Here is a 14,288-nt window from a genome sequence, read left to right on the forward strand (position 1 = left end):
CTATGTTTTACCATAGTGTCCTCATTCTTGATTACTTCTGCCTGGAAAATTTTCAGACTACCTCTCTCCAGCGTTAAAAAACAACTGGAATATAGCCATAGCAAATGTGGATTCATTTGGCTCATTTTATGAATTACTACATCAAAGTTGAGATCGACAGCAATGTAAGTCTAACAATAATTTACTGCTTGATGACAATAAAACAGCTATTACATTTGAATAGTAAGTTCACAATTTACACGTCACAAAGTGAAGAAGGAGCAGGAAAGGGAATGTACCTCCAGTTCAACCCTTTACATGGGGTTAGGGGTCCACCTGGACTAAAATTCTTGCTATAGGTAACCTCCTCACCCCAGCACACTCACGCCCCAAGCAAAATTAAAAATACATTAGAAAGCATGTCTTTGGTATAGTTTAACTGTCAATTTCTGTTATCCCATTCTGACTACCTCAACAGTCAGTCTTCTCTAGCCTCGTCCCTTCTGTCAATAGATTTTGAATAATTCTGTTGTACTAAAATATTAATAACTTTCAACATGTTACCTTTTCCAGGGGCTTTGTTTTACAAGAGAATTGCAACCCACACATATCTAGTCAACTGATCTTTGACAAAGAGCAAAGGCAATTTAATGGAGAAAGGACAGTCCTTCTAGCAAATGGTGCTGGAACAAAGGGACAATCACATACAAAAAAATGAATCTAGATACAGACCTTAAAGCTTTCACACATTAATTAACTCAAAATGGATCGTAGACCTAAATGTAAAACACAAAACTATACAACTCCTAGAATAGGAGAAAATCTGAGTGACCTTGAGTTTGGTGATGACTTTTTAGATATCCCATTAAAAGCATAATCTATCAAAAAAAAATTGAAAAGTTGGACTTCATTATAATTAAAAACTTCTGTTTTGAGAAAGACACTGTTAAGAGAATGAAAAGATAAGCCACAGACTGGGAGAAAATATTTGCAAAACATATCTGGCAAAGGACTTGCATTCAAAATATACGAAGGACTCTTAAAACTCAACAATAAGAAACCAAACAACCCAATTAAAAAATAGGCAAAAGATACAAACACCTCATCAGAAAAGATATACAGATGGCAAGTACATGAAAAGATGCTCAACCTCATATATCATTATGAAAATGCATGTCAAAACAATGAGATGCTACTCAACACCTATTAGAATGTTTAAAATCCAAAATACTGACAACCCCAAATGCTGATAAGGATGTGGAGAAACAGGAACTCTCATTCACTGCTGGTGGAAATGCAAAATGGTACAGACACCTTGGAAGACAACTTGGCAGTGTTTTATAAAGGCGAATGTGGTCTTACCATCTAATCCAGCCATCACATTCCTTGATATTTACCCAAAGGAGTTGAACACTTATGTCCACACAAAAACCTGTACACGAATTTTTATAGCAGCTTTACTCATAAATGCCAAAAACTTGGAAATAACCAAGTATCCTTCAATAAGTGAATGGATAAACTGTGTTTATACCTATACAATAAAACAGTCAATGACAAGAAGAAATAAAACTATCAAGCCATGGGAAGATGAGCAGAAATCTTCCATACATATTGCTAAGTGACAGAAGCTAACCTGAAAAGGGTACATACTATATGATTCCAACTATATGACATTTGAGAACAGGCAGTACTGTAAAGACAGTAAAAAGATCAGTGGTTACCAAGGATTTGAGGGGAGGGAGGAGGTATAGGCCGGAGACAGAGGATTTTTAGGGCAAACTATTCTGTATAATACTGCAGCGTGAGTACCTGACAAAAACCCATAGAACTGTTCAAACGAAGATGAACCCTAATGTAAACTATGGACTTTAGTGAATGGCAATGTGTCAAGATTACTGCATCAATTGTAAGAAACATACCACACTAATGCAAGATGTTAGCAGGGGAAACTGTCTACAGAGGCAGAGGGAGAGGCCTACTTTGTGTGCCATTTTTCTGTAAACTTAAAAGTGCTCTAAAAACCAACTCTACATATTGAAAGAGAATTGCAGGGTAAGCAAAATGTTTACACAGAAGTGTGACTCACTCGTTGAGGAGTATTGACGGGTGTTTGGAATATGCAATCCCATCACCTCTCGTTCACATCAAAGAGAAGCGAGCATTCCTCCTTTCAGTCATGCAGAGTTCCGGAGTCCTGCACGGGCCTTTTGCTTTATTCTTTCTTCTCCTCCTGATCTGTTCTTCTTGTCCACTCTTGCCCCAGACTGACTGATGGACAAATAATAGCCCTCATTTCGCTGCACCCTTTGCTGTCTGCCTTGTTTCAGCTCAGTGTGACCCATTTTGAACTTCTAACCTCCAGAATTATAAGTAAATTGTGTTGTTATAAACTAGTAAGTCAGACAAACACAATGAGTAAGCAGGTTTGGGAAGTTTAATTATGAACACAAAACAGAAGCAAGTCTAGTGAGTGGTTCAGAGTCCGGCTTTAGAGGCCTGGTCGGTATTACAGCTCTGCCTCTACCAAGCTGTTCCGAACTAGTCAAGACATTAAACCTCTCTGTGCTCCGATCTGCATGAAATGAGGATAATCGCACCTACTTCATAGAGCATTATATAAAGGAAGAAATGGGATAATTTATGCAAGGTCCTTGTACTTAGTGGGCACCTGCTAGTGAAAACAGGTTGGCTAAGATGGAAAGATTTTCTTTTTGTCACATTGAATTTTTGTCAGGGACAGCAATTTTGTTTAAACATTTGAAAAACCTTTTATCATAACTGCAGTCTCCAAAGTGGAATGTCCCCTGAATCAAGGAGAGTATCTGCACAGACAAGTGACAGTGCCCTTCGTGTGTAAAGTGATCCACGCTCTGCCGTTTTGTCCACTAACAACGTATTTCACACTCTTTTTAACCAAGTCCTCTGCATTTCTACATAGAGTGGTTCTGTTTGGGGATTTGGCATAAAAAGCAGCTCAAACTACTGGCAGAATCACTGGGATGTACCCTATCAAAAGCTCTTTGCTGACTCTTCCATCAAAATATTTTTTTTAAACCAGATCAAAAATAATTCTATCGTTCATCCTGCAGAAGAAACCTCTTCACTAATTACTTTAGGATTTGAATCCATTCTGCTTTTATTGCTAAGATACTTACTTTCAACATGAGTCATCTGTGATGCATGATTTTTTTGTTAACTGAATTAGATGCCTCGTTAAAGGCTCTGACAGAGTAATGCCAAGTTAGCTGGACTGGAAGCAAATACTGCTCATCTAACTATTAACCAACTTCCTAGAGACATGGAGGCCATAGCCCGTATGTTAGAACAAGGACCCAGGGTGCCATCCACAGGGCATCTCTGGGCTGAGGATGGCAAACCATCAAAGCCAAGATGGCCAGGTCCTGCATAGCACCTTTTCACAAGGTCACATTTATACATGTTTCAATAAGGTTTCAACTTTTGATTAGAAGGAGGAAAACAAGGATTTGACTTCCCAACCCAACTTTTCAGCAATACGCAAAACTAAAACCAGATTTTGTCTCTTGGAAAGTAGAAAACACTCTTGATATAAATAGGGATTTTAGAAATTCAAAAGGGGGACATAGCACTACTAGCTTAAATGACTTCGTATTTACAGCACCTGTGATCAGAAAACCTCAGCACCCTTCATGGGAAGGCCTTGAGAAAAAGCTTTTCAGTAACCGAAAAGAAATTGTTAAGACAGACTTAAAGCAGAAGTCTTCATGTTCCAGTCAAACATTATCTTGTGTGTTTATACAAAGATTTTACTTAAAAGTCAAGTCAGCATATTCTTATTACTGAGAATTCAGGAGAGCTTGAAAATTTCAAATACATTCTTATATTAACTAGGCACTTGGAAGACATAAATCTTTTTATAAAAAATTTATTTCTCTGTAAATACAAATTCCAACATCAACAAACAATAATAGTCCAGTGGAAAAATACTTAGCCATTAACATTGAAAACTTTTTTTTTAATTTAATAAATAGAACTTTGGCATTCCAAATTCTAGCTGTAAACCCTACTGAAAAAACAAAAGCAAAAAACAACCCCTTTACAAAAAAAGAGGCAAGAATGAGATTAGAAGGCATAAGCCAACCAGTGGCTTCACATTGTTTTTACAATAACTGTATTTCAATTAAGTCATGACCACTGTATTTACACGTGAGGTATTTTGGGTGGTTCAAACTGAACCTAAGTTTACAAACCAGTCCGTCCCAATGACTGATTACACACTCCACTGTGCTTTTCATGGAACCACCTAGCACCTTAGTATTTCCTATCATCACACCAACGTGATGCTGAATTTTATATTTATGTATTTAAATAACTATTTATACATATATGTACACACATATACACACAAATGACATTTCAAAGCAGTTTCCTGTTCACTATACCGGGAAAAGGCTGGGCTCCACAGACATATCTGCTACCTCCTCTCATGTTTACTAAGTTATCTACCTAGTAATGAAAAACTGTTCCTTGCTTTAAAGAAATTCCTTAATCAGTCTATTTACAGAAGAACAAGGTGCAATAATCATCAACATTCTTATAGCACATGTAAAACAGAAATGAATGCTTACTGCAGGCAAAAAGGCACAAAGGTTCTCTCTGTATGCAGCTGCAATAGTGTTGTTAATTACTTAGGGATTTCAAACTACATTCTTCATATACTCAACACTTCTTTAAATAAGAAAAAAATCCAATCATCCAAAATCGCCCCCCCCTTCATGATTAAATGCATAATATTACCATACAGCAAAATACCACGATGGCATTTTGGGGTGAAACTGGAAATTATACTTTTTATAACATAGTTTTTCTTGTTTTGTGAACACTAAGAACTGTTAAAAATGGAAACGAAATTCAATTAACTTTGGCTCTGAGAGCTATAGCTACTGGCAGTTTCAAATGATGCTGTCTGAGTAAGCATGGTTACGAGAACTGCTTATTATCGTGATTACATATCTACAATGACAGAAATCTACATAAGAGAATGCCAATAATCCAAACTAAAGGTATGCCTGACATGAACTATGCTATGTAAAAATACAATCCAAGTTCTCAGCTGCTATGTTATTCACTGAACTATTAATGATAGTGAAAGCATGTTTTCCCAATAAAATACTTCCTTTAAAAACATCCTCTAAGAGACTCCTATTAATAAGTACTGAACTATAACAATATAATTTATAAGTTCATTAATAAGTCAGAAATGTACAATATCCATTTTAACACCACTTTCCAGCCCTTGAGATTATCTCTAATAAGCTACTGAAGAAATCTAAATCAGTTTAATAAACTGTCACAACCAAAATAAATTTCACTAAAATACTGTTAACATTAAATATTGAATCCTATTTATAATATAAAAAGGGGTCATACTTATTAAAAGAAAAATTCAGGCATGACTTACCTAGTCCATATTTAAGCTTTTTAAAATCAGAGGTCACTGAAAAATTTACTAAGTTTAACTAAAGTCATCCTTTTATTCTGACATAAAATGAGAAGATAACCACTGTGCCTTTGATCTGCACAATTTGGATCTTTCATTGAGACACTTGTTACTTTATCCCTGTTTTAATGTTACTGGGGCAGAATAAGCTCAACTTCAAAAACTAGAAGACTAATAATATATGTTAATACTGCATAAGATACTTCTTTAGAAGACAAACAGTTAATTCACAAAAGCATAATTTAAAAGTTTTCATATCTAAGGAAATTTTCAAATAGATTTACTTTAAAATTAGGTTAATTTTCATCTCAGACCTATATACCACTGTAATAACCCAAGAACATCCTAGTTCAAACTAACACAAAAGGTTATTTTGGGAGAGGGGAATTTTCTGAAAAATAAAAAGTAAATACTGATGAATTAGAATACTACTAGTTTAATTTCCCCAAAAAATATCCTCCAAGGCTATCTATTTATTATCTAGGTCCCTTCACAAACTCCAGACTCTTAAAAGTTTACATTTTGTAATTCAAGGTTATCCTTAAACTTTTACATCTAATTCCCTTTTTTATGGAGAGTATACATTTTAGAAACTGAAATACATTAGCAGTAGTTTGTTAATGTCCTACTAAGTTAAAAAAATTTTACCTCAAGATATGTCAAATTCTGTAAGTTTTAGAAAACTTATTTTAATAAACAAAATACTATTTTATCACAATTAAGCTACAAAACAAAAATGTATCTACAGTAGATTGACACACATGACCAAAAGTTTGTTTAAAACAACAATAACCATAAAACCTCAAAACATATACTAAAAACCTAGGAGACATTTAAGAAAGAACTTAGTGACCCAAATCAGTGATTTTTTTTGCCCATTAGTACTATATTTTAGGGAGCCTTTATTTCCAAAATGTGGAGGTTGGGCATCCTATTCAAAAAGAATGTAAAAACATGTGTTGCACTGGTGGCTTACCTCTTTTAGATGCTATTATCTTCTTTATTGTAAAGAGCTATTTTTACAGGCATTTTTACAGGCAGAATTCCTTGTAGCAGATTTTGAGTACAAATTTACTCCTCCCTGAATGTTTTCAAACCACCATAAAAGACAAATGACCACCTCAGAGAGCCAGATGCTTACCAGTGACTAAGTCCCTCCTTACTAGGCTAAGGACCTTGGGGCGCAGAATCACTACAGTGCATTGATTTCTTAGTGCCCAGATCCTAAGAAGTAAGAAGAGCAAGAAAGACTTAGGCACTAAACAGAAGAAAATCTGATGTCCTTACACTATATGGTATAACTGATTGTTGAAATATAACTATAAAATAACTTCTTAGTGCTGTATGCAAGCCAAATTCTGAACTGAATGTCTTCTTGGATAGTTTTCTTGAAGGCCTTACCCATGTTTTCACTGCTGAAAATATTTAAGAAAAACCTTTTCTCGGAGCAATCTTTTTATCAGTATGTAAGCCTGTCAAGAAAACAGATGTTGTTGCCCAAAACAATATTATCCTGTTTGATTCACACCCCTTATTCCTTCTACCTCTTATTTAATCTTGATTTAAATAAGACTTGGTTGCATCAAGAAAACAAACCAATTTGTAAAGGACAATATTTGCCATAATGAAGTATATTCAAAAGAATGTAATGAATGCTCTGAAGGCAGTAAAATATATAGTCCTTCCAAAATACCAATGAAAACAGGGAAATTTTCATTTGGAAGTTTAAATGATTGCATGTCTACTTATAACTTGGTTGCAGTTCATAGTGAAATCCTGTACTCCAGTAAAACTAACCTGCCAAATTTGTGTTCTACAAAAAAGCCCTGTTTTTAATGTAGTTTACCTAATAAAAGAAACTGAAGTATCACCTGATTCAGATTTTGTTTTATGCTAGTGATAATTCAGATATAAAGGAAACAGGTTGATTTTTTCTTAAAGTAGTTTCAACTTTAAAACAGATACAAAACTGTTAAAACGTAAACATTTGAGATTTGGATAAATAAGCTATTGTTCCAGAGTCACTGTTAATCTTTCTTTTACAATAATGAAAGGAGGCCTTAGAAGGTTTGCATTAATTATATATGGCTTTGTTTACATTAATATATATAAGTAAAAAACAGTAAATGATAAGGGACATGTTAAAATTAGTTCAAATTATGTTAACTGCCTTGTAATATATAAATTATATGTTAGTGAAAAAGATCACATCAAAATTTCATACCTTTAAGGCAATCCACAATCACTCCGGAAAAATAGCTGATATACATATATATATATATATATATATATATACACACACACACAGTACTAAAATCGACCCAACCCCACAACCTCATCATCTTAGCACAGTGGTTGTTCAAAATACAATGGTTTTGCCTTCTGTACTATTATTAGAACACTTGCCTGCTTTTGGAACTCTTGTTCAGCCAGCCTTTGAAAACCCTAAAGTACAACACAAGCTTCTACATGAAAGAAAAGAAATACAAGAATAAACAGTGTGTGCCTTTCTCAAAAGCTTTGCTTTGACCCTAGAAATCCTTATAATTTTGTGAATAAACACACAAGTGTATGCGCGCACACGCGCACAGACACACACACACAAAATCACAGAGGATAAAATGAAATCCTACCCCCTGTATCTGAAGGGCACTATTCACAGCTTGGTCCTACAATCAGTAGTTTGAGAATACAGAATTTTTTTTTTCTTATACACTTTATCACATTTTCAAATGGTAATTTGATTTTTGTCCTGATTAGGTTAAGCCCCTTCGAGACTGCCTCACATCTCCTTCCCCCCCAAAAAAAACAAATCCACACACACACACAAAAAAAAATCCTATGTGCAAGTCATGTCACTAGCAACTTTCCAATATGGCTCCTAAAAAGAAATACGAAGAACTATAACACAGCAGCATTTAACAAGGGTCATTATTGCTGTGGGACCAACACTTGATCATTGAGTAATGCAGCTGTCTCCCATGTCCTGAGCATAGCGGTCCGAGATTGTAGTCCTTAATTCATCTATGTCTCTCCGTAACTGGCATACGTCTGACAGTTTTTTAGTGAGTGTTTCTGGGCTGTGGTCATTCTCAGTCTCTTCAGCTGAACAGTTCAGTGCTGTGGAGATAAAATATGGAGAGAAAGTCTCACATTTTTTTGAACATTTTTAGGATTTTCAACTTAATCATCACTGGCAATATAATACTATACACTGAATACCAGGCAGGCTCAGGTTTAAATTATGCATCATCCTACAGGGAGCAAAATGATGGTTGCCTGGTGGGGGGGGGGCCTGAGGAGCTAGGTGAGAAGGTGAAGGGATTAAGAAGGACAGATTGGTAGATACGAAACAGTGAAGGAAATGTAAAGTACAGCACAGGGAAGACAGTCAATAATGTTGTAATAACTATGTACAGTGTCAGGTGGGTAACTAGACAAATTGGGGGGAGCACTTAGTAAAGTACATAAATGTCTAACCACTATGCTGTACACCTGAAACTAATATAAAATAATACTGAATGTCAATTTTAATTGAAAAAAACTTAAAAAAAAATATTGTAATAACTATGTATACTGTCAGATGGGTACTAGATTTATTGGGGTGATCATAAGTTATATAAACGTCTAATCACTATATGTTGTACATCTGAAACTCATATAATATTGTATGTCAACTATAACTGAAAAATAAAAAATATTAAAAAAGGAAAAAATTATGCATCATTTAATATTAAATATATCTTATCTACTTAGTCCTTTTAAATTTTGCTAATTAAAATGCATTAAATTCATACAGTAAAGCACAAATTCAACATATTTAATGGATGACAATATTCCAGAAGAAGAAAAGAGCATCCTTTAACAACTTTATTCAAGTTCAACTAGAACACTCAGTTTTTCCCATTTAACAAAAATCTGAAAATCATTTGTGTAGTGAGGAGTAATACCTTAAATTTTTATAGACTGCAAAGTGGGAGTATTGGCATAAAAATATAATTTTCAAAATATATGGTAAGTGTGTGTGGGACCCTTCAATCCCAAACAATTGAATCAGACTGATAGCTAGGTGCCCAATGGCTGAGTAACTGAGGGTGAGGCCCTGAGTCAGATAACTTTTATTTATATAACATAACTCCAGTTCCTCTCTTTGTCAGCATATTTCAACATAAAACAGGTGGAGCCAGTGATTGTAAAAGAAACCTTTCCTTACACTACAACTTGATTTGCCCTGGTAGCTTACTGGAGCCCTAAGAGTGAGACAACGTATTCGTTATTTTAACAAACACTAACTGAACACACACAATGATCCAAGTATCGTGTTTCCCCGAAATTAAGACCTAGCCGGACAATCAGCTCGAATGCGTCTTTTGGAGCAAAAATTAATATAAGTCCCGGTATTATATTATATTATATTATATTATATTATATTATATTATATCATATATTATACCCAGTCTTATACTATATAAAATAAGACCGGGTCATATATTAATTTTTTCCCCAAAAGACTCATTCAAGCTGATTGTCTGGCTAGGTCTTATTTTTGGGGAAACACGGTACTATGCTAAATGCTAAGGTCAGCAAAAATTATGGATATAGTGGCATATTCTTTCTTTGTATGAAATGTTTCAATTAATTATAAGCCATTGACTATTACAGACTTTAAACCTTAATATTTCTTTCCTATGTACAACCAGATATTAATAATTAGAACAGCTTATCTCAAGTGTGACAGAATATCATAGTATGAATGAGAGTAAGAGTAATTTTGCTTACACACCTGCATGCTTCACTAACAACCAAAGAGAATGCTCCCGATTTCTCAGGTCAACAAAGGAAATTCAATTACACATTTTTTTCTTGCTGAAAGTTTCAGCTGAAATACAACAAACACTACTTTGCCTTTCAATAGCACTTTTCATCCAATTATTTTCCTTACCCTCAATAATCTTGTGAGACAGTGAAGGGAGGGAGTAAGGAATAGTGGCTTAGTCTTAATAATTTACATTTACTTTCATAAACAAGCACAGTGAGGTATTGTTGATGGCCTTCTACTACACACAGGCTACAGAGGCAGAAGGAAGAGACCAAGTGGTTCTTTTTGGGATATATTGGGTCTGTGATGCCTATGATACAGCTGGTTCCAATGCACAGGTCAATATTATCAAGAGCCCAAAAGGGACATTCTAGGCAGAATAAGAGATAAATGTCTGTATGGGTCAAAGTTACAGTGCTAACAGAACACAACAGGACATGGATAACATCACTCAGAGAAAGTATATAAAAAGAGAAACAAAAAAACAACAGCAAAATGTTTCTGGGGGACACCGATATTTAAGTGGCAGAAAAGTCCACAGAAGATTGAGACTGAGCGGTCATAAAGGTAGAAGCAGAACCTAGAGAATGATGTCACGGAAACCATGGTAGCAGAGAGTTTTAAGAAGGAAGTGTGAACAGTGTCGACAGATAATCCATGGAATGATGAGATAAGGATTCAATTATCCAATTATTTTCCTTATCCTCAATAATCTTGTGAGACAGTGAAGGGAGGGAGCAAGGAATAGTGGCTTAGTCTTAATAATTTACATATACTTTCATAAACAGGCACAGTGAGGTATTGTTGATGGCCTTCTACTACACACAGGCTACAGAGGCAGAAGGAAGAGACCAAGTGGTTTTTGACAAATTAGCTGGCTGGCCTAATTCTGACAATGCCAAACCATAAGGTAAGAACTCTGGGATTAAATTTTAAAGACTGGAGTATATATATTGGGCGGTGAATGTGGCAGGGTTCTCAAGTCTCCCTTTTATTCCTATTAGGATAGCACTCTTATCCTATTACTGAAAAAGTTAACAAAATATTATATAAAAGAGTAAAAATGTAAAAGTTTACAAAACAATTGAAAGGATGACCAAAACTGTTGGGGAAAATGGATCTTCTGAGAGTGAGCTTTTGCTTCTTCTTCCAAGAGATCACTGCTAACTAAACCACCTCCTGTTCACCTGTCAAACTTCCCCTCCTCTAAGACTGAAGCCCACAGCACGACTCTGTGGGCCTTCCCAGCCGTGCCAGCTGGACTTCGGGGGCTTTCTTTTCTCTTGTGCTCCCACTGTCCTTGCCCACATCTCAACCACAGTACTTATCACAATGTTCTAATAATTTGGTTAATGTGTAAGCAAGGGCTGTGTTCAAATTACCTTAGTGCCTGGCCTATAAAAAGTATTTAATCAATATGTACTGAGAGAGCTAATATACTTGAAAGTGTTTTTGACATACCCATGCGCATATATGTGAACACACCTCTGAAGTAGAGGGGAAAATTCTGCAGAGATCTCCGAGCACAGTTACGTTTCATTTAACAAGCAATGTATTTTAATCAAGAGTATTACATATTTGGTTTGCCAAAATAACTATGATGATGCAAGATGGTGGGATCTTTTTTAAAAAATTGGAAACAGAACTAGTTCCCACACCAGTCACATTTTACTGTGTTATTAGGTAATTACTCAATACCACATGTTGGTGTATAAACCTTATGGTCTTACTTCATTCATACCTCCTAACTGAAGTCCATTTCTTCTGTATTAAAAAGAGACCAACAAGTCAATAATATAATAATTTAGAACCACATGCACAGATGAGCGTTCCTGCAATAGCAGCACAGAAAGGAAGGGACACTCAGTTATTTCTGTGGCAGCTCTCACAACTATGTGCAGAGAAAGGTAGAAATGAGGCAAAATGGGGGGGTGTCACACTGACAGGGACAAAGCCAGCAGGTATGCATGACAAGAGGGACAGGTCTGTAGGCCATGGAAACAGGCTCATGTGACAGCACTGGCATTTACATTAAGCAATTGCTGTAGAACATACACTACATAGGAAAGCTAGTGAGTATTTTTTTCCCCAATATTTTATCAGTGGACAGATGGCTGGGTCACTAATTTATACAATTGCCACATGAAAGCAAATAAAATTATTGTTTTTAAAAGAGAAAGCAGGAAGTCACACCTAACTAATATCACTCCAGTCACGTATTAACAGGTTCAGAATAGCTCATCCACACAGGCAGATGTGTAAGCATTCTGGCATGTGGCATTCCATATCAATTATGCCCCTGCTCATTTCTGTAAGTATAGTGAAGTAAGTTCTAGCAATGAAGTAATAACAAGTATTCAAAGACCCAGACTGATTCAGATTTATAAATCTAAGGAGGAAAGGAGATTAAAAACAGAGGAAATGCAGTCAGGAGTTCCTGATTCATGACGGCAGGTTTCTAACTGTTAAGCGATACCATAGGGACAAGTCATCACCCACTTACATCTGATTCCCAGTAATAATGAAAGATTAGGCTCCTTGCCCTGAGCACGCTGATTAAGAATACTACACAATGCCTTCAAGTCAAACAAACAGTAGGACATTTCCTTGAACAGCTGATCAATCACACTCAAATCAAACAATGGCCGTTTGGAAAGAACTGCCTGCTGCCTGGATTGGTCTGCTTCATGGCCCTGATCCAATAAAGAGCATGTGTCATCTGTTTGTCTTTGGTTCTGCAATGGATAGAGAAAACAAAAATCTGGTGGTTAGAACACAGGAAAGGTACTCAAAAGCCATGCAGGTTAACATTTTCCTCCAAGTCTATAAACAAAACAGTGGAGTCATATTATATGCATATTAACCAAATTTAATTGCATATATAAAGTAGGAAAAAAAAAGAAAAAATAGTAGATATGGTTCCTCTGTGCCATGGATTCCCTAGGGTAAACCTGAGAGAGGAAACAATCCAAATAGTCTTAGTTTCTAGAAGACTCATTCTCACATAATGAGAATCTCGGCTGTGTATGCATTTTTCTATAACGAGATTTATCCCAAGAACAAAAAGAACTACAAAGAAACTTTAAACCTCATCCTGTAGTTTTTATTGTTAGTAGCAACAGTGATTTAGTTACTGTGTGACCATTTTTTGTATATTGAGAAAAAAGTATATATGATATTATGTTAATAGGAAACAAAATTTTCAATGTAAGAGAAAAACAAATACAAGTAAAAACTCAAAAAAAGGAATTATCTCTGAACATCTCTGAGCTGTTAAATTTGAATTGGAAGTATCAATATGAACTCAAGATTTATTACATCCAAGAAAGTTACCCCACATTATCCCAAAAATTGTCACTACCGTGTTTCCCTGAAAATAAGAACTAGCCGGACAATCAGCTCTAATGTGTCTTTTGGAGCAAAAATTAATATAAGGTTCGGTCTTATTTTACTATAATATAAGACCCGGTCTTATATAATATAATAAAAGACTGGGTCTTATATTAATTTTTGCTCCAAAAGACGCATGAGAGCTGACTGTCTGGCTAGGTCTTATTTTCAGGGAACTAGGGTATCTACTCCTCATCCTGAAAATTGCTAATGAAAGGTAAGTTTAACTATATTTCTATTTAGGAATGCATTTCAGAATAACCAAAAAAGCTTGTATTGATGAGGAAAAGATTTGTTTTTTATAGATGAATGACAGCTAGTAAATATAATTAGAAAAAATACCATTCTTTTAATCATCTTAAGATTCAGACAATGATCACTGTTGGATACTAAAGCCACCAAGGAAAAGGGTGCTGGCAAAGTGCATATTCAACAGTTGCCCAAGTATCACCCACAGATTACGTGCTGTTTGCAGTCTCTCCTGTTAAAATGGAAAAAATCCGTCTGTCACCAGCTTAACCCAGTGAGATCAGTATTTGTGTAACTTACCGTGGGATAACCAAACATATATAATCTGATAATGTAAATACACCTAAAGTATTCATGCCAAAAAAAATGCTT

General features: G+C 35.4%; 1 protein-coding gene across 2 annotated transcripts in view; it reads right to left on the reverse strand.

The window, feature by feature from the left end:
* Positions 1–8,296: 8,296 nt before the first annotated feature.
* Positions 8,297–14,288, reverse strand: part of CEP85L (centrosomal protein 85 like) — a 105,079-nt gene continuing 99,087 nt past the window's right edge. For both annotated transcript variants that reach the window (XM_033103002.1, XM_033103001.1), the window contains exons 12-13: positions 12,781–13,012; positions 8,297–8,578 (exon numbers count right to left, since the gene is read on the reverse strand). In XM_033103002.1, coding sequence (XP_032958893.1) covers positions 8,415–8,578; positions 12,781–13,012 — 396 coding nt within the window. In that variant the 3' untranslated portion in view covers positions 8,297–8,414. The remainder of the gene's footprint in view (positions 8,579–12,780; positions 13,013–14,288) is intronic.

This window comes from Rhinolophus ferrumequinum, chromosome 3, assembly GCF_004115265.2.
Source record: "Rhinolophus ferrumequinum isolate MPI-CBG mRhiFer1 chromosome 3, mRhiFer1_v1.p, whole genome shotgun sequence".
NCBI classification, from domain to species: domain Eukaryota; kingdom Metazoa; phylum Chordata; class Mammalia; order Chiroptera; family Rhinolophidae; genus Rhinolophus; species Rhinolophus ferrumequinum.